General features: G+C 65.2%; 2 protein-coding genes across 5 annotated transcripts; both read left to right on the plus strand.

The window, feature by feature from the left end:
• Positions 1 to 335: 335 nt before the first annotated feature.
• On the plus strand, positions 336 to 5,922 carry TBC1D10C (TBC1 domain family member 10C). 3 transcript variants are annotated; one of them, XM_036029765.1, is made up of 10 exons: positions 336 to 385; positions 465 to 804; positions 1,522 to 1,621; positions 1,831 to 1,938; positions 2,021 to 2,127; positions 2,335 to 2,449; positions 3,132 to 3,197; positions 3,323 to 3,512; positions 5,104 to 5,258; positions 5,528 to 5,922. In XM_036029765.1, exons 2-10 carry the CDS (start codon positions 653 to 655, stop codon positions 5,873 to 5,875), a joined length of 1,341 nt encoding a protein of 446 aa, XP_035885658.1. In that variant the 5' UTR covers positions 336 to 385; positions 465 to 652; the 3' UTR covers positions 5,876 to 5,922. The 3 variants fall into 3 exon arrangements, with proteins under 3 accessions (XP_035885658.1, XP_028372464.1, XP_035885659.1); XM_028516663.2 differs by having other exon boundaries at positions 367 to 385; positions 626 to 804; XM_036029766.1 differs by lacking the exon at positions 336 to 385 and having other exon boundaries at positions 753 to 804; positions 1,145 to 1,621.
• A 6,267-nt stretch (positions 5,923 to 12,189) lies between these two features.
• CARNS1 (carnosine synthase 1) lies at positions 12,190 to 21,177 on the plus strand. Of its 2 annotated transcripts, XM_028517656.2 has the most exons (10): positions 12,190 to 12,295; positions 12,798 to 12,818; positions 14,126 to 14,399; positions 15,083 to 15,172; positions 15,433 to 15,920; positions 16,087 to 16,261; positions 16,352 to 16,437; positions 17,094 to 17,325; positions 17,438 to 17,721; positions 18,946 to 21,177. In XM_028517656.2, the coding sequence occupies exons 2-10, from the start codon at positions 12,816 to 12,818 to the stop codon at positions 20,179 to 20,181; spliced, it is 2,868 nt and encodes a 955-aa protein (XP_028373457.2). In that variant the 5' UTR covers positions 12,190 to 12,295; positions 12,798 to 12,815; the 3' UTR covers positions 20,182 to 21,177. The 2 variants fall into 2 exon arrangements, with proteins under 2 accessions (XP_028373457.2, XP_035885660.1); XM_036029767.1 differs by lacking the exons at positions 17,094 to 17,325; positions 17,438 to 17,721.
• Positions 21,178 to 21,526: the final 349 nt, after the last annotated feature.

Raw genomic sequence — 21,526 nt, forward strand, 5'->3', positions numbered from 1 at the left:
AGGCAACTGACTGATGTATCTCTCTCACATTGATGTTTCTCTCTCTCTCTTTTTCCCTCCCTTCCTCTCTCTCTCAAGATAAAATCTTTACAAAATAAATGTATCTTCCCTGAGTGTTTTACATGCCAGTATCCTCAAAACTGGAGGCAGCCTGTCCCCTCTTCCTCTGGCAGGCCCCAGCCCCATCACACCCAGTGCAGGAGCACAAGCCTCCCAGTCTTGGGGTGGGTGGGAGGAGCCCAGGGCCCAGGGGCACTGGGGTAGGCCGGAAGAGCCTCCGAGAGGAAGGGGTGACCCCCCCAAACACACCGGGGAGGGGCCCCCGGGCGGGTGGCTGAAGCTGTGGCTGAGGAGGAAGTGAGAGGAGGTGAGGTGCGGCAGGGAGGTAAGCCGGGCTAACGGGGCCGGGGGGCCGGGCCTGGGGCTGGGTCTCTGTACAGAACGTGGCCTCTTCGCCACTTCAGGGCCTAACCCCCTCCAGAAGAGGGCACAGAAGGGTCCTGGTGAAATGCCCTGAGACCTCCTCCCTCTGGGTTCTGGGGCTGGGGACTGGCACGCGGGAGCCCAGGCCCCGGGCTGGCCGGGAGCAGCTGCCTCTCACACTGGCTCTCCCCACACCTTGTAGCCCGTGGCATCGGGGGTCTGGGGCACCATGGCCCAGGCCCTGGGCGAGGACCTGGTACAGCCCGGTGAGCTGCAGGATGACTCCAGCTCTCTGGGGTCTGACTCAGAGCTGAACGGACCGGGCCCGTATCGCCAGGCCGACCGCTATGGCTTCATTGGGGGCAGCTCAGCAGAGCCAGGGTAAGTGGGGAAGGGTGCCCCGACTGGGTGCAGGGTGCTGGGACTTGCAGAGGGGCTGAAGGCTGAATTCTAGAGTGAGGCCCAACCTCCAGGGTCCTGGGAGGGCCTGGGAACTCAGCCCGTGTTACCCCTCCTCGGGCTCCAGGTAGAACCCTAAGGAGGGCAGGGCTGGGGTAAGGTGCCCAAGTGTCTTTCTTTTACCCCTAACCTCCGAGGGTTCGTTTGCACCTACCCTTGCAGCCAAACATCCTTCCCCTTTTCATCTCTGGCCCAAGAACCCCACATATAAATCATAGAACACACATTCTTTCCCCCTAACCCCCACTTTCCCGAGACGCAGGTGGTATAACAAGTCCAGAGACACAAAGGAACTTGCCTGAGGTCACGCAGCAGCTCAGTGACAGAATCAGACTCAAACTCAGCCCGGCTTCTAGCGCAGGGCTCTGTCCACCCAGCGTCCTCCAGGAGTTGTCTGCGACCCGGTCCCCGGGGACTGCCAACCAGCCCCTCCCCCAACTCACACCTACACACCCCCATCAGTCTTTCCTGCTTCTGCCCACATCAGAGCCACATCCTTTCCTGTCCCCATGACAACCACTGGCAACTCCTGGGTGACAGGTCACCCCCCCAGGGGCTACCCAGGTTGCATGAGAGTGGCAGACGTGGGCTCTAGGTCACAGCTGCCCTGCACTGCATGTCGGTGCCATGTGCTCCCAGGCCCGGGTGCCCTTCCGTGGACCTCATCCGCCAGCGGGAGATGAAGTGGGTGGAGATGACCTCGCACTGGGAGAAGACCATGTCTCGGAGGTACAAGAAGGTGAGCGGGACCCGGGCTCATCCTCCTTTGCCTTGGTCCAGGCCCAGGCCCAGGCCACATGGACCACTCCTGGGTCCCAGCACTTCCTGCCTTTTCTCCCTACCGCCCGAAGTGGCCCTTGCCTGATGAAAAGTTGGGCTTGGTGCCTGCCCAGAGGAGCAGGGGAGGCCGGCCCGGTTGGCCTAACGGGACCCCGGCCTCGCCTGCAGGTAAAGATGCAGTGCCGGAAGGGCATCCCTTCAGCCCTGCGTGCCCGGTGCTGGCCCCTGCTGTGCGGGGCCCACGTGTGTCAGAAGAACAGCCCAGGCACTTACCAGGTAAAGGAGTTGGTCCCACCTCCCCTGCCTAGAGCCCCTTGCCCCTCGGAGCCCTAACCCCTAGCTTCCTACACACCCACAGGAACTGGCTGAGGCCCCAGGAGACCCACAGTGGATGGAGACCATCGGCAGGGACCTGCACCGCCAGTTCCCTCTGCACGAGATGTTTGTGTCACCCCAGGGTCACGGGTACGAGGCCAGTGATGTCCAGGGACCCCCAGCCTTACAACCCCAGTTGTTGGTCCAGCCACCCCTCCCCACCCCGGCTTTAGGTTTTTGCATTTCAGGGGACCCAGAAAGGCTGGGGTGGGGAGCTGTGAGACCTGGGCAGAGGCTGCCAGCGGGTGGGGACGGGGTGGCCGAGGGCCTGTCCCCTAATGGGGTCTTCCGGCACAGGCAGCAGGGTCTCCTGCAGGTACTCAAGGCCTACACCCTGTATCGGCCGGAACAGGGTTACTGCCAGGCCCAGGGCCCCGTGGCTGCTGTGCTGCTCATGCACCTGCCCCCAGAGGTGAGTGCCCTCCACCCTGCTCTAGGGACCCAAGACCCTGACCCCCAACCCCCATGACCTGTGACCCCAAGCCCCAGCAACTCTGAATTCAGGTATCTGGGATCCTTGAGCCCCAACCCTAGAGATCTTGGGACCTAGTAATCCTGTGACCTGGACCCATGACCCCCTAACCCCAGGAAGTCTGACCTCAGGGACTTGGGATCCTTGATTCCCAGCTCCTGTCCTGGTGACCCAGGCCTCATTACTGCCAGCCTCAGCCACCTCCAAACCCTACAACCTTGACTCCAGGGACCTGGGACCCTTTACCTTTGCCCCTTGCCCAGTGATCTCAGAGTCTGGATGTTATCACTTGACCTCATGACTCCTGGTTCTGAACCCTGTGATCATGATCCTAGACCCGATGACCCTAAGAACCCAGAACTTGAACTTTGAACTTGAACTTTGGGATCCCCCCCAACCCTTGCCCGATGAGCCCAACCCTGTGACCCTCAAATTCAATCCCCTGAGCCTTGTGACTTCCAACCGCCTAAACCCACTGGTAGGTCCCTGTCAGGGCGTGGGGCGGCTTTGGGTCAGAGCCCTCCGGCTCCAGAGTCACTGCAGACGGTGTCCAGAGCCGCCACTTTGCCCGCCCTGCGGGCCCCTCCGTGGCGGGCGCTCACGGCCTGTGCTCTGCCCCCAGGAGGCCTTCTGGTGCCTGGTGCAGATCTGCGAGCTCTACTTGCCCGGCTACTACGGGCCCCACATGGTGAGAGGTGGGGCGGGGCGGGGGCACGGGGGCGGGGCTGGGCAGGCGGACGGGGGGCGGGGGCGGGGCCAGAGGGGGCCAGAGCCCGGGCTTTAGAAGGGCAGTGCTGACCGACCCGGCTGCAGGAGGCCGTGCGGCTGGACGCCGAGGTGTTCATGGCCCTGCTGCGGCGGCTGCTCCCTCGGGTGCACAAACACCTGCAGCAGGTGGGCGTCGGGCCCCTGCTCTACCTGCCCGAGTGGTTCCTGTGCCTCTTCGCCCGCTCCCTGCCTTTCCCCACCGTGCTGCGCGTCTGGGACGCCTTCCTCAGTGAGGGTGAGTGGGGGCCCCGGGGGGGTGGGGAGTCTTTCTTGGGTAGTCCGTGTGCTCAGGGAGCGGCCTTCCAGCCCCACCTGCCACCACCAGCCCTGGCCCCGGGTCTGGGGGCCAGGTGTGCTGAGGGCGATGGCGCCCCGCCCACTCTGGGGAAACAGCCCAGCCCCCAGGCCACGCCCCCCCCGGGGGGTAAGGAATGGCAGCCCCCGCCCCCAGCGGTGGGACCCCCACAGAGAGGGCAGCCTCTGCCCCGGGGCAGGCTGGAGCCACGGAGGCTCCCTCCAGGGAGATGGGGCAGGAGCTGGGGAGATCACGGCAGTGCGGGGGCACAGGCCCTGGCACCGCAGGGGCACGGCCAGCGGCCAAGGCCATCCTCCTGGAGCCTGAGCGCCTACTTGGGGCTCGTCCCCTGGTGCCAGGGGCTGCCCTGGACCCTGGGGCCACCTGAGCAAACAGACCGACATTCTGGGGGGCGGGGTAGAAGGCAACTGCAACAAAGTTAACAAGATATGTATAGATTATCACCAGTAGCACAAAGAAAACAAAGCAAGGACGTGAGCGAGAGTCAGGGGAATGGCAGGAAGGGGCTGCTGCTTTCAAAGATGCTTGCGGTGCCCCTCGGAAGGGGGGATGCGCAGGGGTGGGTGCATGCTGGGAGCCCGGGCAGGAGCCTGCTGCGGGGTCCAGACCACAGATGACTTGGGGGCGTGGAGAGAGGTGGGTGCCTGGGCCAGGCCAGGGCTGGGGAAGTTCCTCCGTCGGTGACCCACCTGCACTCCGTTCCCTAGTGGCTGTCCAGCAGTGGCACCTACAAAAAGTGGGAGGGGTCAATCAGTCCGGCTCTTGAGCACCTGCTGCGTGCCGAGTCGGCTGCAGGCTGGCTTAGCGCTCTGGCCATGTGGGTGTGTCCAAGTGACCATCCGTGGGTCATGGGTCACCTCCCCTCCAGCCTCCGGCCTCCAGGGCCGGGCGGGGTGGGGCCCGATGGGGCGGCTGAGCCATCCCTGCCCACTCCGCAGACACAAGCACTGCCCTGGGCTCCCTTTCAGAAAGACGATGCCAGCGGTCACTGTCATCCCTTTACAAGTAACAGTTGTTGCCAGCCCTCTGGCCCCCTGGCTGCTCTGCTCAGCAGACCTCAGGCTGCCTGGCAGGGGTGCTGAGGGTGGCCCAAGGTTGCACCCATGTGTACCCTGCTCTTGGCTTAGGGGTGCGGGGCTCGGGCCAGAAATCTCTGGAACCAGAAGGTCACAGATCCGAGCTGGAAGGGCCTTCATGGGCAGCCCCCCGCCCCCAGCCCTTCCTCACAGGGACAAGGAGCTGAGGCCCAGAGAGAGGAGGCGTGGCGTGCAGTTGCCAGTCGCCCTCGGCTCCTGGCAGGCCGCTCTGCCCGGGAGCGTCTGCGGCTGCTGAGACATGCTCGCCGGGGGGCCCCAAACGGCACCCCTCCTGTCAGGCCTTGCTGCCGGCTGGGCTGTGGCTGCAGAGCCACCGGAGGGCGGGTGGGAGGAATCCGGCAGGGAGGGCGCGTTCAGGCGCGGAGCCGGGGAAGGGCGGGGCGGGTCCCGCTGAGTGAGCGCCCACTCCACAGGTGTCAAGGTGCTGTTCCGCGTGGGGCTGACGCTGGTGCGCCTGGCGCTGGGCACCACGGAGCAGCGCCTGGCCTGCCCGGGGCTCCTGGAGACGCTCGGCGCCCTTCGAGCCGTCCCCTCTGCCCAGCTGCAGGAGGAGGTCTTCATGTCCCAGGTGGGTGCCCTGCCTACACCGCCCCCCATGGCTGCACGGTTGGGGAAACCGAGTCTCAGAGCTGGAAGTTGGGGTGAGGACCAGCGCTCAGGTCCTGTCCTCCCAGCAGCAGCGAATGTGAAAGCCCCAGGCCTCGCGGGGCTCGCTGCGCTACGGCTTCCCTTAGCCACTTCCTGGGGCTGTGCGCTGCTGCCCCCCCCGTGGAGGGGGCCTCGTGGCTTCCTGCCGTCCCGCAGCCCGGGCGAACTCGGCACCCCTGCTCCCCGCAGGTACACGGCGTGGCCCTGTCGGAGCAGGACCTGCAGCGGGAGATCAAGACCCAGCTGGCCCAGCTGCCGGAGTCCACATCCGGGCCGCCCCCACGGCCGAAGGCCCGCCTGGCCGGGGCCCAGGCCATCTTCGAGGCCCAGCAGCTGGCCGGGGCGCGGGGCAGCGCCAGGCCCGAGGTGCCCCGCATCGTGGTGCAGCCCCCAGAGGAACCCAGGCCGCCCCGGCGCAAGCCCCAGACCCGAGGCAAGACTTTCCATGGGCTCCTGACTCGGTCCAAGGGCCCCCCGATCGAGGGCCCCCCCAGGTCCCATCGAGGCTCCACCTCCTTCTTGGACACCCGGTTCTGAGGGTCCCACCACCACGGACCACGGACCCCACTCGCCTGCCCAGCTGACGCCGCGCTTGGTCGCCGGGGTTTAGTGGCCCAGCCGCCCTGTGCATCGCCTGGGGCGCACGAACCAGGAGGCGCTGGCTACAAACGTGAGGACGATTTACTCAAAATGCTTGGGGGTCTGCACACCAAGAGCCCGACCAGGCAGTGCCCGGAGAGTCCCGAAGAGGAAAGGCGGCAGAGAGTCCTGGAGTGAGGAGTCCGGCCTCGGGAGGAGTCGCCCCGCGCGTCCGGGCTCTGGGCCGGCAGCGGGCGGCCGCCGCCGCGTTCCAGATGTCGGGCGGTCCGGGCACGCGAGCATTCTTTCCTACGTTCTTCACTTTTTCCTAAGTCCCGCGCGGAGGGATTTATAAATCTCCAGGCGTTGACGCGCAAATGAAAAGTTCAAAAGTTGAACTCCTCGGGCTAAAGTAAATAGTTTCCTCGCGAACCCGCCGTGCCAGCCAGGCGACGCCGGCGCCATTCCGAGTCGGCTTAGCTAGACCGACTCCATCTTGTTTTCTTCCTTCACTCCTCACTGCAGACCAGGCCGGCCCCGGGGTGGGGGAAGGTCACAGACAGGGCTGGGTGCGGGGGCCCGGGCCCACTGGCAGCCCACAGAGCTGTCCCACTGCAAGCCCAGAGGCAGCCCGCTGGAGCAGCATGGGGGTCTGGGCAGCTGGCTGGGCTAGGGGACCCCAGAGGACGCCTGGGAGGCCGGGAATAAAGTCTGATGGAGCAGAACCCTGGCTGGAGTCGGGTCAAAGGCCCTCCCTCTCCATCCCTAACCCGAGACCAGCGGCCCCACCCTCCCCTCTCCCTGCAGCCCACCTCCCCTCATAGCCCGGCCTCTCCTTAGCCAGCCCTGGGTCCACCAGACACACCAGGGCTGCCCATTGGCTGCTGGAAGGTGTTTACCAGCAACAGGACCCAGTGGTAGGCCGTCTTGCTCAGCCTCTCAGGGGCGGGTGGCACCTGTGGGAAGAGGGATCCCCAAGTGGATGCCGGGCCCAGAAGTGGGGCTTATCCCCTGTTCTGCCTCTTCCCAAGGCCAGTTCAGGAGCTGCCCCCGGGGGACAGTGGCTCTGACCCAAGCCCACACCCCACCCGTGAGCCTGGTCCTGTTTGCACAGAGCGCTCCGCGGGCCAGGCGGGGGACAAAGGCCCAGTGTGTCCGGGACAAAGAAGAAAGGTCCCGCCGGCCCTTGTCCCCTCCCGAAGCCTTGCTGTAACCCCTCGGGGCTGCCGCCATGGAAACCCCCGCCCACACGCACTAATTGCCCCCGTGGGTGCCCGGGACACGAGCCATCGCCAGGACAACAGGCCTGGTTCCGGCACACGCTCGCTTCGCTGGGTGTCATGCCTGCCCTGGGCGCCCTCCCCGAAGGTGGAAGGTGGAGGGTGGGGGGTGGGGCATGGCAGGACTCGGGAGAGCAAGCGTCCGCAGTCCAGGTGGTTGAGGAGTTTGCCAGCCCGTCCTGGTGGCTGTGCGGGGATATCAGCATGGCCACCGGCCACCCGTCAGAATGTTCTAAGGACGGGGCCGCAGGCGACGGGAATGAGCTCCCCACACCCGGGTTTGCGTGCTACTGACTCTGTGCCTGGCAGGGCCCTGGGTCCAGAGCCGAGCATCTCCCTCCCATGGAGCCTGGCGGAGGCCTCGCAGAGGTCCAAACCCAGATCCGCGGATTCCTGGGGGTGCTGAGGCCCCAGGGGAGGGAACGTGGCCAAGGCTGCACGGCCCACGGCAGGCCCCAGGTTTACCCCGGCCCCCACACTGGCAGCCATGAACCTGCCCCCTGCCACTGGGCACCCACCTCAGTCCGCCCTTCTGGGGGTGCCCCCTCTCCTGCTCCCGCCCCTCCCGCAGTGGCCCCAGCCTGGGCCCCAGCCCCTCTGAGCGCGGAGCAGCAGCTGGGCCGCCTGAGTTACAAGAATGTGGAGAGCCCGCCCCACGAGGGGAGCTGCATGAATAACATCCCCCTCACCTGCAGGTCACAGCCCCTTTCCCCAGACCCCTCCCCACGCCCTCGCTCTGCAGGCGGGACCGACGGCTTCAGCAGACAGAGGCCGACACGGAGAGTCCGGCAGGCTGAGCACCCCGCCCAGAGCCACAGGGAGGCCAGTGCTGGCCGGAGCGCGGGGCCTGGTGCCCTCTGGCCCATGCCTCAGCCGTAGAGCCGAGTGGCTAACGGGCTCTCGGGCACGGTAGCGGGTGGGGTTGGCGGGTTTGCCTCTGGGATCCCCCCAAACTCCTGGCTTTCCATGGGCTCAGCTCTTCTTCTTAGAGTGTCGGAGACCAGGACAGGCACAGCCTCGGCCCGGCCCAGGCACCCATCAGGAGGCTGGCGGGGGCAGGGGGGGGGGGTGGTGCCCACAGTGGCAGTGGGTCCCCTGGGATAGAGACCCTAGGGGCAGGTGGTCTCCAGCAGGACCCCTCCAGGTGGGGCTGAGTCACTGCCCTTCCTACTCAGGAAGGATTTTCCGGACAGGTGCTCTCAGCAACCCGTCCGCACGGGGAGATGGAGCCAAGGCCTGAGGCCAGAAGGTCGGCTCCCTCCTCGTGAGCGCGTGCGTGTGCACTTGGAGGGACTCGGAGGGGAGAAGCGACTCATGCAGGGTCCCCCAGCCCCACCCGCATACCCCGCGCAGCTTTCCAGGGCTGGCTGCGGGGGATCTGCCCGCCCCAGGCTCTGGGCTGCTGGGATGACAGGCAGCCACCCTAGCAGGTCCTTTCTGTCGCAGCACGGGAGTGGGAGTGGGGCACGAAGCCATCAAAGAGCATGAGCTTTGACACTTAGCACGCGCTGAAAAACAGAATTCAGCTGAGTAGATCTCAAAGGTCTTTTTAAAAAGATTTTATTTATTTATTTTTAGAGAGGGAAGGGAGGGAGAGAGAGAGAGAGAGAAACATCAATGGGCCGTTGCTGGGGGCCGTGGCCTGCAACCCAGGTATGTGCCCTGACTGGGAATCGAACCTGCGACAATTTGGTTTGCAGCCCAAGCTCAGTCCACTGAGCTACGCCAGCCAGGGCAGATCTTAAAGATCTTACTGGCTCCATTCCGCGATTCGTGCATCGAGCAGCATCCAATCCCGCACAGAGGAAGGGGCTCCGAGGCGCTGTGAGTGATGAAGGACTTTATGGGTAGAGGGGCGGGAACAAGGAAGTAGCTATGCCAAAAAAAAAAAAAAAAAGGCAGCTTGCTTAGTGCAAGGTTGGTTATTGCATATCTTTTTTTTAAGATTATATTATTTTTAGACAGAAGGAAAGGGAGGGAGGGAAACATCTATGTGTGGTTACCTCTCACGCGCCCCCTACTGGGGACCTGGCCCACAACCAGGCATGTGCCCTGAGGAGGAATCGAACCCCCAACCCTCCGGTTCATAGGCCAGCACACAACCCACTGAGCCACACCAGCCAGGGCAGTTACTACACATCTTTAATGGATGGCAGGAGTCTAACGAATGCTGACCCGGTGATTCCTGTTTAATGGGTTTACGATCCCATTTCTGGAGGAGCTGCAGCTGTCAGTAAGTCGTGGTTTCTGTTGTCTTGGGGTTTTTTTTAAGATTTTATTTATTTATTTTTTGGAGAGAGAAGGGAGGGAGAAAGAGAGAGAGAGAAACATCAATGTGTGGTTGCTGGGGGCCGTGGCCTGCAACCCAGCCATGTGCCCTGACTGGGAATTGAACCTGTGATGCTTTGGTTCACACCCCGAGCTCAATCCACTGAGCTACGCCAGCCAGGCTGAGCGAGGAGTGTCAGAGGTGAGCGCTCAGTAGCAGTGACAGCAAGCGTTTTTTTAAAAATGTTTTATTATATTTTTATGCTCCCTTGAGGACATTTTACTCAAGGACATTTTTCTCCTTGCTTTTAGAGAGAGGAAGGAGAAAGAGAAATATCGATATGAGAGAGAAGCATCAGTTGGTTGCCTTGCACACACCCCTGGACCAGGGATCCTATGCACCCAGACGGGGGATCGAACTCACAACCTAGGTAAGTGCCCCGACCAGGAGTGGAACCCGTAACCCTTCAGCTACAGGATGACGCTCCAGCTGACAGAGCCACATCGTGCTGGGCAGCAAGCGGTTCTGGACCTTGTCCCAGGCGCCTCGGGGAGGGTCTTATGTGCCACGTCTCCCTTAGCCTAGAGAGGTGGGCATCACGAGTCTCTGCCTCTCACGGATGAAGACAGTGAAGCTCAGAGAGGTGGTATCACTTGCCCAAGGTCACACAGCCGGTGAGCGGCAGAGCTGGGCCCCTCCCTCTGCCACCGTGCACGCACATGTGCCTGGAGAGCAGCGTGGTTCTCAGCCCACCCCCAGACCCAGGCCACCCTGGCTAGGCGCTGGCCGCGGTGGTGTTTGCCTTACGGGTGCCATGAGGAAATCAGGGTGGAGCAACGGCAGCTCGGGCCCGAGGCTCTGGGGTTCAGGGCGAGCAGGCTGGCAGGGCAGGGTAGTCCTGCTCCGGCCTGGCCAGGCGCTCCTGCAGGGCACCGGAGGCGGGGCTGAGTCGGGTGGGGTGGGGCGAGGAGACTCACCCCATGCCTGGGCTGCCGCCCAGCTCCACTGGGCGCTCATCACAGCAATGAGGGTGAGAGCACTCTCCGGGCCGGAGTGACTTCTTATCCCATCATCTGGGGGAGGAACCGGAGGCTCAGAGAGGCTGAGAGGGCCTTTCCCACGCAGGCTTTGCAAGGAGTCCACAGCTCGTTTCTAAGTGCCTGGGACACTGTGGGGATGGGCAGAACCTCTGCGGAGGGTGGCAGATGGAGACCATGGGCCCTCCCCGGCCTCCTGTCTCCTGACCTGGGCCGACGCACACAGCTGGCTGCCATCCGAGCTTCGGTCCCCCGAGGCTGAGTGCTCCAGGGCGCACAGCTTGCCTTCTCTGAGCCCCTTCCCCGAAAGCTTTGCGGGAGCTGGGCTGCCAGGCTCACCGAGGGTGCCTGCCTGCACAGGTTGCTCGCTGCACAGAGGTACCCCGCCGAGCGGTCGCTTCCCTCTGCCCGGCAGGGCTGCACGCGCCCAGAGGAAAGGACCCCAAACTGCCCCGTCTGTCCCTACAAGTGCCATGAGCCCCTCAGCACCCCCCCACCCCCGCCCAGGAGGCTTTCTGGGACAGCCAGGGGGTCTCTAGGGAGATGGGGTCAGTTTGGGGGTGTGAGGGGATGGAACTGGAACTGGAACAGCAGCCCACCTGTGCTGGGTGCCGGCAGGCGGCAGTCCTCACAGCCCTGGGGGGGGGGGATCAGCCCCATTCCAGGCAGTGGGAAAGTGAGGTTCAAACCGGAAAGTGGGGGTTCCCTGGTCCCATGCTGGAACTAGGGGTGGAACCCACCAGTAGGACACACTCGGGCTTGAGCAGGGGGTACCCATCTCTGGGTGTGTTTCTCGGGGTGAATGAGTGGCTGTGAGTCGAATCTCCTGGGGTGAGCTTCTGCGGGTGCACTTGGGTGTGAGGGGGTGTGTCCGGGGAGACCACGGGCACCCCGCTGACCTGGGTGTTGGGGGGCAGGGCGGTGCCTGTAGACGGCCCCCTCCCGGCACTGGGGCCGGCTGGCACGCCCCCAGCCTGGCCACCCGTTCCCTCTCCGCCCCTGTAGGCCAGAGGTGTCCCCAGAGAACCGGGACCGCCCTCGTTGGGGTGTCTTACTCAGTGCTCACTACTGTGGTAGGGGCTGGGACAAGCGAGGCAAGGACCCACGGGGACACCTGGCCAAGAGGCTCTTTCCAGAGAGTGTGCCCGTGTCTGGGACACGGGCCAAGAGTGTACCCATGGCTGGGACAGACGGTGGCGGGCTGGGTGTGCTCGGGGGCTCAGGACACCAGCCAGGGTCAGAGCTCTGGACAGCGTGCCCCAGGGCTCCCCTGGCCTCCCCACCCCCAAGGGCCAGCCCTGGTACCAGCCCCTGTGGGCTCGCTCGCCCTTCCCCTCACCCCCTGGCCCTTTTCCATCTCTTCCGTCGGGGGACGTTGTCTCTCTGTCTCTGTCCTCACTCCTGTTCTGTGCCACAGCCCTGTGTCTGTGACCCTTTCTGGGCCTCGCGTCCAAGGGCACTTGGCTCTCCGTTCGACAGTCTGTGTCTCCGAGGATCTCATGTATCCCTCCGCCTCTCCCTGGCCCTCCTGGTCCGCCCTGCCTCCGCGGGGACCCCAGATTTCCCGACGTGGGTGGAGGGTTTGGGCGGGAAGGGCGGGGCGCGTCCTCTGGCAGCCCGTGTGGCCCCAGGGCCCCCGCGCCGCCCCTGCCGGGCACTGGGCATGTCCCAGGCGCTTCTATATAAAGCGGCGCTGCCTCAGCCTGGCATTGTGTCGCCTCCGTGCTGTCGCCAAGCCCCCGCCCGGTCCTTGCCACCCACTGAGCCCCGCCGAGCCTCTGTCACCCGCCAGGTACCCCGGCTCCTGCCCACGCCCCGGGAAAAGCCAGGGAGGGGAGCTACCCGGGCAGGGGCTGCGAGCACGGGGACCTTTGAGCGCCCGAGACCCCGGCGGGACCCGCGACACTACTCGCCCGCGCGTACCCATGCGGGGTCCCTCCCCTCAAACCCTCCTCTCCTTGGATGGGCTGAGTTCCTAGAGCCCCGGCGGCGGCGGCGCCGCAGGGCTGGGGCACGCTCGCGGGGGCGGGGGTAGAGGGGCGGGACCACCACGGCTGCAAGGCTCACGAGTCCGGGCGGCAGAAATCTCTCCGCCTCCTGGGGTGGGGGTGGGGGTGGGGCTGGGGCTGGGGCAGCCTCGGGCACTTCCTTGCACGGACGGCGGAGACTCGCCGCGGCGTCCACCTCCCCACCCCGAAGTCTGAGGGGCAGGCCGGGGCGGTGGGGTGGAGACCGGGCTGCCCTGACGCCCTCTTTCTGTCTCTCTCCCTCCGCCTCTGCCGCCGGGCACTCAGCCTCTCTCCACCTGTGAGATGGTGAGTTTCCTCCGGCCTCTCTCCCAAAGTGTCCAAGTCCCCACCAGAGACGGGGGGACATGCCCGGACGGCCGCCTCTGGCACGCAGAAGCCTCGCCTAACCTCGGCTGCCCTGCGTGCAGGGAGCCAGCTGCAGGCGCCCTCCCCCGGCCCCGGCTCCTCCCCGCTCTGTGTCCTGCGGAACCGGAGCGGCCGCCTGCGCTGGGAGGTGGGCCCTGTTGGTCTCCTCCGGCACTCCCTTAGTCCTCAGCATTTATGGAGCACGTACTAGGTATCTGGTACCATTCTAGGTTTGGGGACTTGGCAATGAACCCAGTCTGGGTTCTCAGGGCACTCGCTTTCTAGGGGAGGGCCTCAAGGCACCGAGTTTGGCCCGGGTGAGCTGGGATTCCCGCCCAGGTCTGGGCCCTCTGCCCTCCCGGCTGCCTGCGGTATGCCGTCCCTCCAGCACCGAGGCGATGCTTTTGGTCCAAGGTTCATCAGCACCCAAGGGTGGGACACGCAGCACCCGGCATCCACAAGGCCCACAGAAACCTCACGACCCGTCTGCCATGGCCCAGCTGGTCCCCTGCCAGAGGGAGGGGCCCGCCTGTCTTCACACTAAACCTCCGCGCAGCCCCACCCGGGCGAGGCCAGATGCAGAGCGGGTCGGGAATATGAAAGGGCACCCAAAGAAAGCATTTCCGTGACTCAGAACATCCGAAAAAGGGGGTTTCAGCTTCTCCCCTGCCAATGCCTAGCACGGAGCTGGGGGCGCAGCAGGCCTCTGGGGCCAACCTGCCGATGACGAGGAGCAGACTGGCCGACACATTCAGGCCTCGGCAGAAGCCCCTGACGGCAGATGCTCACGGAGCACAGAGAGAGGACCGGCAGTCCCAGAGTGACTGCCCGCTCATCCTGTCCGTCTCTGATCCTCTCCTCTCAGGGCACAGTCCCCCCGAGCAGCCACAGGGCGCCAGGCCCCGTTGTGGGTGCCAGGGCTGCCTTGAAGCACGAAACACACAGAAACCTCTGCCCCCGGGAACCGCGCTAGGGCAGACCCTGGCACAGGCAGGGGGCGGGGGGGTCCTGCAGCACCCCCCTCCGGGGGCACTGCACGCACACCCTGGGAAGCACCGCCACCTCCACCCACGTTCCCCGTCTCCACTCCCCAGCCCAACCTCACCCTCTCCTGGTTCCCGGGACAGGGTCCGCCCGCACACAGCCCTGGGCTAGGGGAGTGGGTACTTATTCTCTCAGGCGACCTAACGTGCCCCCTCACCACCCTGCCCAACACCTACCGCTTCCGTCCCACCCGGTCCCCCCAGCTCTCCTTGGATCCGCTGGGTCCCAAGTGGGACTGCCCCCTGGGCTCCAAGGTCCTGGAGGACGAGGAGGGCCCGTGGGGAGGAGACTCCGGCCTGCCACCTCCAGACGACTTCCCCGGCTCCTGGCGCCTCGACGTGGGCCTGGACTGCAAGGGCTCCCCGGAAGGGGCGGAGGCCCGGGCCTGGACGACCTACTACTACAGCCTCCTGCAGAGCTGTCTGCAGCAAGCCGGCCTTCCGGAGACCCAGGACCGCAGCCAGGTGCCCCGAACAGGTGCCCAGGGACTCCACGGAGGGGGGGACCCCTGGGCTGAGGGAGGTGCCCACAGCCCTTCCCCCAGACTCGGGTGAGGCCTGGAGCCAGGTGAGCCAGTCACCTGCGGGCAGGCAGGCATTGCCTGTGGCTCCAGTCAAGTCAGAGGTCAAGGCCCCCCCCCCCCCCCCCAGGAGATCCAACCCTGGAATTCGCAACCCTGGTTCTGCAGAGCCAGAGCCCCTGAAGAAGTGTTTGGGCGCTGCTGTAGAGGCAGCCAGCAGTCGGGACCCAAGACTGTCCCCCGCTTTACCTATTTTACATGCCAGGCGGCCGCCAAAGATCTAGAACATACGGGGAGGCACAGCCTCGGCTGCACTGTACAGACCAGGACGCCGGGGTGCAGAGACTGGGAGGAGGGCCCCCCACGGCACAGGGGCCGGGGTCCCACAGAGAGTCAGTGAGAGCCAGGCTGGAACCCCGGGCTCCGGTCACCAGGCCTCCAGTGCCTTCCGAACCGGCTGCAGAGAGGAGGGCAGGGCAGGGCAGGGCAGGCAGCGCCTTCCTCTTCCCTCCCCGGCTTCCCCTTTGTTCCCTCCGCCCTTCTCACCCGTGCCCAGAGGGACGACGGGGGTCGGGAAGGGCGGGCAGAAAGACAACAGGGGAGCCCCCTGGTGAGCCTGGCCACGTCTCTCTCCCCGCAGGCTGCCCCGGGGCAGAGGTGACCTTGTGCATTCTGGGCTCCCCCAGCACCTTTTGGTCTGTGCTGCTGGAGGGCGGTGTCCAGAGCCCGGGTGAGTGTGTGCCCGAGGTCCCCACCCCCTCCCACGGAGACGGCAGCCCTGCCCTGGCCCAGCCTCATCCCAAAATAACCACCGCCCCTGGCAACTGCCTGCGTTCCAGGGGACCAGCTGCCCTGCTCTAAGTGGGGGTGGGTTCTGGGAGCAGCTGCCCCCCAACCCCCGCTACCCAGGGGGCCTGAGCTGGAGGTGGTGGGGGGCACGGGGGACACAAAGCCTTTCCCGGCCAGCAACCCTCCCTGCTCTCCCCACAGGAAACATGCTTCTTTGCCTGTCCCCCGCTTGGCTGACCAAGGTGCCCGCACCGGGGCGGCCAGGAGAGGCAGCCCTGCTGGTCTCCAAGGCAGTGAGCTTCCACCCAGGGGGCCTGACATTCCTGGATGACTTTGTACCCCCGCGCCGAGCCACCTACTTCCTGGCGGGGCTGGGACCCAGGCCCGGCCTGGGCCAGGAGGCGGCGGAGCTTGCGCGTGACCTCACCTGCCCCACCGGAGCGTCAGCGGAGCTGGCCAGGCTGCTGGAGGACCGGCTGCTGACAAGACAATTACTGGCCCGGCGCGGTGGCGTGGCTGTGCCAGCTACCCTGGCTTTCACCTACAAGCCACCCGCGCTGCTTCGGGGAGGGGAGGCCAGCCCGGGGCTGCGGCTGGTGGAGCTGAGCGGCAAAGAGGGCCAAGAGACCCTGGTGAAGGAGGAAGTCGGGGCCTTCCTGCGCTCTGCGGTCCTGGGTGATGCCCTGCAGGTAACCAGCTCCTGCCCCCCCGAGGTCTGTGCCCACGGAGTACCAAGTCCTGCTGGGAAGTTAACCCCAATTTGGTGCCCATCTCTCTCGGCTCCTGTGGCATGACGTCTCATCCTGCAGTGACATGGGGTGGCGAGGAAAGCCCTTCCCCTTCCTGTGGTTGCAGGTGGCCGTCAAGCTCAGCGGCTGGCGCTGGCGAGGGCAGCAGGCCCTGCGCCTGCACCCCCGGGCAGAGGTGGGCGCAGTGGCGGACACAGTGCTGGCGTCGCTGGAGAAACTGGAGGAGGAGGAGAGCGTCTCAGTGGAGGCTGTGTGCCCACCTGCCCGGCTGCCCTTCCCAGGTGAGGGCCCCTGAGTCAGCGGGGGTGGGAGCTTGGCTTGGCCTCCCGGCTGCTCTGTGCTGGGCTCAGGCCTCCCTGGCCTCCCCCCAGGCAACGCTCCCGCTGGCCCCGCGCTGGCTGTTCGGATTTGCGCCGTGGTGTGCCGGACGCAGGGCGACAGGCCCCTGTTGAGCAAGGTGAGTGCGGACAACAGCTTTGAAGGGGGATCCCGGTTGCCTCTGGGGGTACTCCCGGGTCTGACACTTTTTCCCTCCCCTCCACCCCTCCTGGACCCCTCCTGCACCTCTCCCCACATTGGGGCTGTGCACAGCTCAGGGGTGAATGCTCTTCCCAGGGAGCTCTCGCCTGCAGAAGAGGCTGACCCAGGGTCCCTGATAAACCCCCAGTGCCTCCAGCTCTTTAGGGAGGGGCCTGCAAGCTAGGGAGCTCAGGAAGGCTTGGGGACCTTCCTGGGTGTACAGCTCTGGGCCAAGCTGAGACGGAGAGGCTCAGTCCTGTCTGCAGGGTGTCCCTGGGCCGGGGCACACCAGGGTAGCACAGGCCTGCGGGGCTGCAGGAGCTAGGAGCCAGTGTGCTGGGGCCCTCAGGGAGCAGAGACTCGGGCTGGGCCTGGAAACCTGGGAGGAATACCCCGGGGGTCTAGGGACCAGATGGGCAGTGGCAGGGGAGGCGGTGTGCAGTGTAAGTCACGTTGGAGAACAGGGCTTCGTGAATGTCCAGAGGGGTCTGGCCTGGATCTTGGCACAGGGGGCAGGTGTGTGTGCACGGGTGGGGGGTGGTTCTGGGAGGAGGGCTGCTGGGCCGTCTGTCCTCTGAGCCACACCCTGCCCAGGTGGTGTGCGCCGCGGGTCGCGGGGACCGGCCTCTGCGGCACCAGAACTCTTTGCCGCGGACGTTGGAGGTGGTGCTGGCCCAGTGCGGCTTGGGCGAGGAGGCCCAGGTGGCGGTCTTCCGGCGGCGCGTCAAGGAGGCGGCTGAGGCTGCTCTGGCTGCCGTGCTGGCCTTGGAGGCCGGTCTGAGCGCCCAGCAGCGCGGCGGGCGGCTGGCCGGCACGGACTTCCTCGGTGAGTGCGGGCGGTCCGGGCTGGAGGCTGGAGTGGGGCAGGAGGGGGGCAAGGGTGGGTGGAGCGAGGCCCAAGGTGGTCCGCGCTGAACCCACGCCCCTGCCCGGCCCAGGCGTGGACTTCGCGCTGACGGTGGCGGGTGGCGCGCTGATCCCGGTGGCCCTGGAGCTGAACAGCGGCCTGTGCCTGGAAGCGTGCGGCGCGCTGGAGGGGCTCTGGGCGGCCCCGCGCTCGAGATCCGCCACCGAGGAGGCGGCGGCCGCCGCGCCGCTCGTGGAGACCATGCTGCGGCGCTCGGCGCGCTGCCTCATGGAGGGGAAGCATCTGCTGGTGGTCGGCGCGGGCGGTGTCAGCAAGAAGTTCGTGTGGGAGGCGGCGCGCGACTACGGGCTCAAGGTGGGCGGGGCGCGGGCGGAGCCAGTTGGAATGGTGGAGGCGGGGCCTAGGCAGGGGTGGGGCCGGTTTGGGGCGGGGCCATCGCCACTAGGGGCGGGGTCTGCTGGGGGGCTTGCCACCTGGCCCGGGTTAGAAGTCAAAACTGGGCCCCTAGCGCAATTCTGTCCCGGTCAGTTTTAATCAGAGCTCAGGGTAGACAGCCTGGGGGGAGCGGGGACGGCGTTCAGGGTTAGTGCCGGAACCCGGGCTCTGAATGCCAGGCTAAGGAGCCCGGCTGGCCCTGTGCTGCAGGAAGGTCGGGCGCTTCCTTTGAGGTTGAATTCCTGAGGGCACGAGGAGTATGCTGGGGAGCAGCTTACAAACCCAGAATCCCACTCCCAGCAGTGGGCTTGTTACAGAATCCGGGGCCACGCAGGCCCACTGGGCATTCTTATCCCCATTGAACAGCTAAGAAAACAGAGGCCGAAGGCCCAGGCCTTTTCTGGCCCCACCCTACCACATGGCCTCCTCTGCCCTCCCCTACAGTACAACACCCCCCGCTACCCCCCCCCACCCGGGCAACCGTCCCCTCCAGCCATCCCTATGCTTCTTCGTCTCCTGCCTTACACTGCATTCGTCTGGACTGTCTCCTCACACCGCCAAGGGTTACAGCGCTACCCTCCCCGCCTTCCTCAAGGGCTGCCTCTGCCCTCGGTACCCGCTGTTTTGTGTCTGCTCCCCCAGTGGGCAGTGAGCTTTGGAGGTGTGGGGCCCTCCTGGATTCTTCTGTGGGCACCTCCCATTTGTCAGGGCACATTGGACTAATGATGACCAAGAGCTAGTGCCCCAGACACCAGACCAGCTGTCCCAAGCCCCCAAACTGGTGGTTTCCCTACAAGCCCTGGCCAGAGTGAGGCTGTCTGTGGGGGCGGGCCCACGTGCTCTCCTCACCCTTCTACTCTGCCTTCTTCCTCCCGCTGCCAGCTTTCCTGTGGCTGCCGCTCATTCCGCTCCCAGCTCAAGCACTGGCTCCTCCGGGGTGCCTGCTCTCCCCCCCGGGCTGGGTTAAGTGTCCCACCTCCGCACCTTCCATTTACTCAATAACCAACAAATATTTTTCTGAGCACCTGATGTTGGTGACCCCGTCTCCCCTGAGGGCCAAGAGCACCTTTGAGGCCCCAACCTGTCTCCCCAGCGCCCGGCAGAGGCTCATCTGAGCGTGTTGCCCTCCTGTGGTTTCTGCAGCTGCACCTGGTGGAGTCGGACCCCAACCACTTTGCCTCCCAGCTGGTGCAGACCTTCATCCACTTCGATGTGACGGAGCACCAGAGGGACGAGGAGAACGCACAGCTGCTGGCCGAGCTGGTGCGGGCGCGCGGGCTGCAGCTGGACGGCTGCTTCTCCTACTGGGACGACTGCCTGGTGCTCACAGCCTTGCTCTGCCAGGAGCTGGGTCTGCCCTGCAGCCCCCCAGCCGCCATGCGCCTGGCAAAGCAGAAGAGCCGCACCCAACTGCATCTCTTGCGCTGCCAAGGCCCGCCCTGGCCTGCGCCCTCCCTCTATGCTGTGCCTTGCTGCCCCCTGGAGAGTGAGGCCGACGTGGAGAGGGCTGTCCACCAGGTGCCCCTGCCAGGCGTCATGAAGCTGGAGTTTGGAGCAGGCGCGGTGGGCGTGCGGCTGGTAGAGGATGCATCACAGTGCCGCCAGCACTTTTCCAAGATTGCCCACGACCTGCAGGGTGAGGCAGACCACCCTGGCATTGGGCTGGGCTGGGGCAACTCCATGCTGCTGATGGAGTTCATTGAGGGCACGGAGCACGATGTGGACCTGGTGTTGTTCGGTGGGAGACTGCTGGCTGCCTTCGTCTCCGACAATGGCCCCACGAGGCTGCCTGGCTTCACTGAGACGGCAGCCTGCATGCCCACCGGGCTGGCTCCGGAGCAGGAGGCGCAGCTGGTGCAGGCGGCCTTCCGCTGTTGCCTGGGCTGTGGGCTGCTGGATGGCGTCTTCAACGTGGAGCTCAAGCTGACCAGGACCGGGCCTCGGCTCATCGAGATCAACCCCCGCATGGGTGGCTTCTACCTGCGAGACTGGATCCTGGAGCTCTACGGTGTGGACCTGTTGCTGGCTGCTGCTATGGTGGCCTGCGGCCTGCGGCCTGCCTTGCCCACCCACCCACGGGCCAGCGGCCACCTGGTGGGTGTCACTGGCCTGGTGTCCCAGCACCTGCAGGTACTGAGTTCCACGGCCAGCCAAGAGGCCCTGCAGGCTCTTCATGAACGGGGCCTGCTGCGTTTCAATCAGTTTGCATCTTTGGAGGAGGTCCGGGGGCCTGGCGAGTATGAGGAGCCCTACTGCAGCGTGGCCTGTGCCGCGCCCAGCCTGGCCGAGGCCCGCCTGCGCCTGCTGGGCCTCTGCCAGGGCCTGGGCATCGATGGGCCCCACTACCCCGTGGCTCATTTCCTGTCCCACTTCAAATAGCACTGGGGCCAGGGCGCAGGAGCAAATGCTGGAGGTGGCGCTGTGGTGCCGTCTGCTGCCTGACACTCTCCCTGCCTCTCTTCCCACAGCCCTTCCCCAACGCGGGCCTCAGGCCGCAGGTCCCTTCAGAGTGGCAGGGCCATTTTGACACCAGGCCTCCTGGGCTTAAGGGCCACAAAAAAAAAGTAACTGGGGGTGCCGTGGGGCCCTCTTGCCCTCCCAAAAGTTCCAGTCCAGCCCTCAGCTGCCCCAGGACTCTGGCCAAGGAGAAGTGACAACAGCTGCACACACGCCCACACGCCCACACCCTGCCCCACCTGCAGGGAGGTGGGGGTGGGCCCAAACCTAGTCTGTTCTCCCCACCCCCCAAGCGTTTCTCTCTTCCTCCCATCTGCAGGAGAGAACCTGGCAGGCCCCTGGCCTTGGACAAATCCCAAGAGAGCCTGAGACTAACCCCCCACCCTCTGATCCCTACCACCTCCTCTAACAAATTCCAGGGCAGTTCTAGAGCCTGCCGACAACTCCTGGCAGTGTCGCGCCTGCCTCACGTGACCTGAGCAGCAGAGGCAGGTGGCCCGGGGTCAGCAGTTACCGTCTCCCCTCCAGGCAGACACGATTGTCTCATTCTGCAGATGAGGAAACATGCTCAAAGCAGAAAAACCACGGCCTCAGGGTCATGTCGAAGTGGATGGAATGACGAGGGGAAAGATGCAGGGCCCAGGTTCCCGCTTTTACTAAGTCTTACGTGCTCGCTCAGTCTCTAGGCCTTGCTCGCCTCCTTGCCCTCATTCATAAGTGGCCCCGACACATGCGGACAGCCCCCTCTCGTGCACCAGGCATCTTCTGCACCGAGCTTGGATGCTTGGCCTCTGTGTACACCTAACCAGCACTGGCGGGGGTGAGTCTGCGCTCCCTTCCTAACTCAGGGGAGTCTGCTTTAAGAACTCCTGCTCCACGAGCACCCCTCCCCAAATAAAGGCTTAAGGACTACTGGAACGTCCAGAATCTGGGACAGGTTCTTGCAACTTGGACAACACCTCTCAGGCTCAGCTAGATGGGGTTGGGGAAGGGAGGAGGGAGAGGTGGCCAGGGGGTACCCGTGGCACCTGGAGCTGAGGATGACTGCCACACTGGCCAGGCCTTTGGGTTGATCGATGGGAGCCTGCTGGGGGCACCCCCCACCCCCAGGCCGAAAACCTGAGGGCCTCCTGAGGGTGGAATTACAACCAGAGGGCCACATAACAGACAACCTTCCTCCAGCCTGGAGACCCCCGAGATCTGTCCGTCTGAGTTTGTATCTACTCATCCAAGGCCTCCTCTGGCCCAGGTTCAGCCCTTCAGAGCC

This window comes from Phyllostomus discolor, chromosome 6 (genome assembly GCF_004126475.2).
Source record: "Phyllostomus discolor isolate MPI-MPIP mPhyDis1 chromosome 6, mPhyDis1.pri.v3, whole genome shotgun sequence".
Taxonomy (NCBI): Eukaryota; Metazoa; Chordata; class Mammalia; order Chiroptera; family Phyllostomidae; genus Phyllostomus; species Phyllostomus discolor.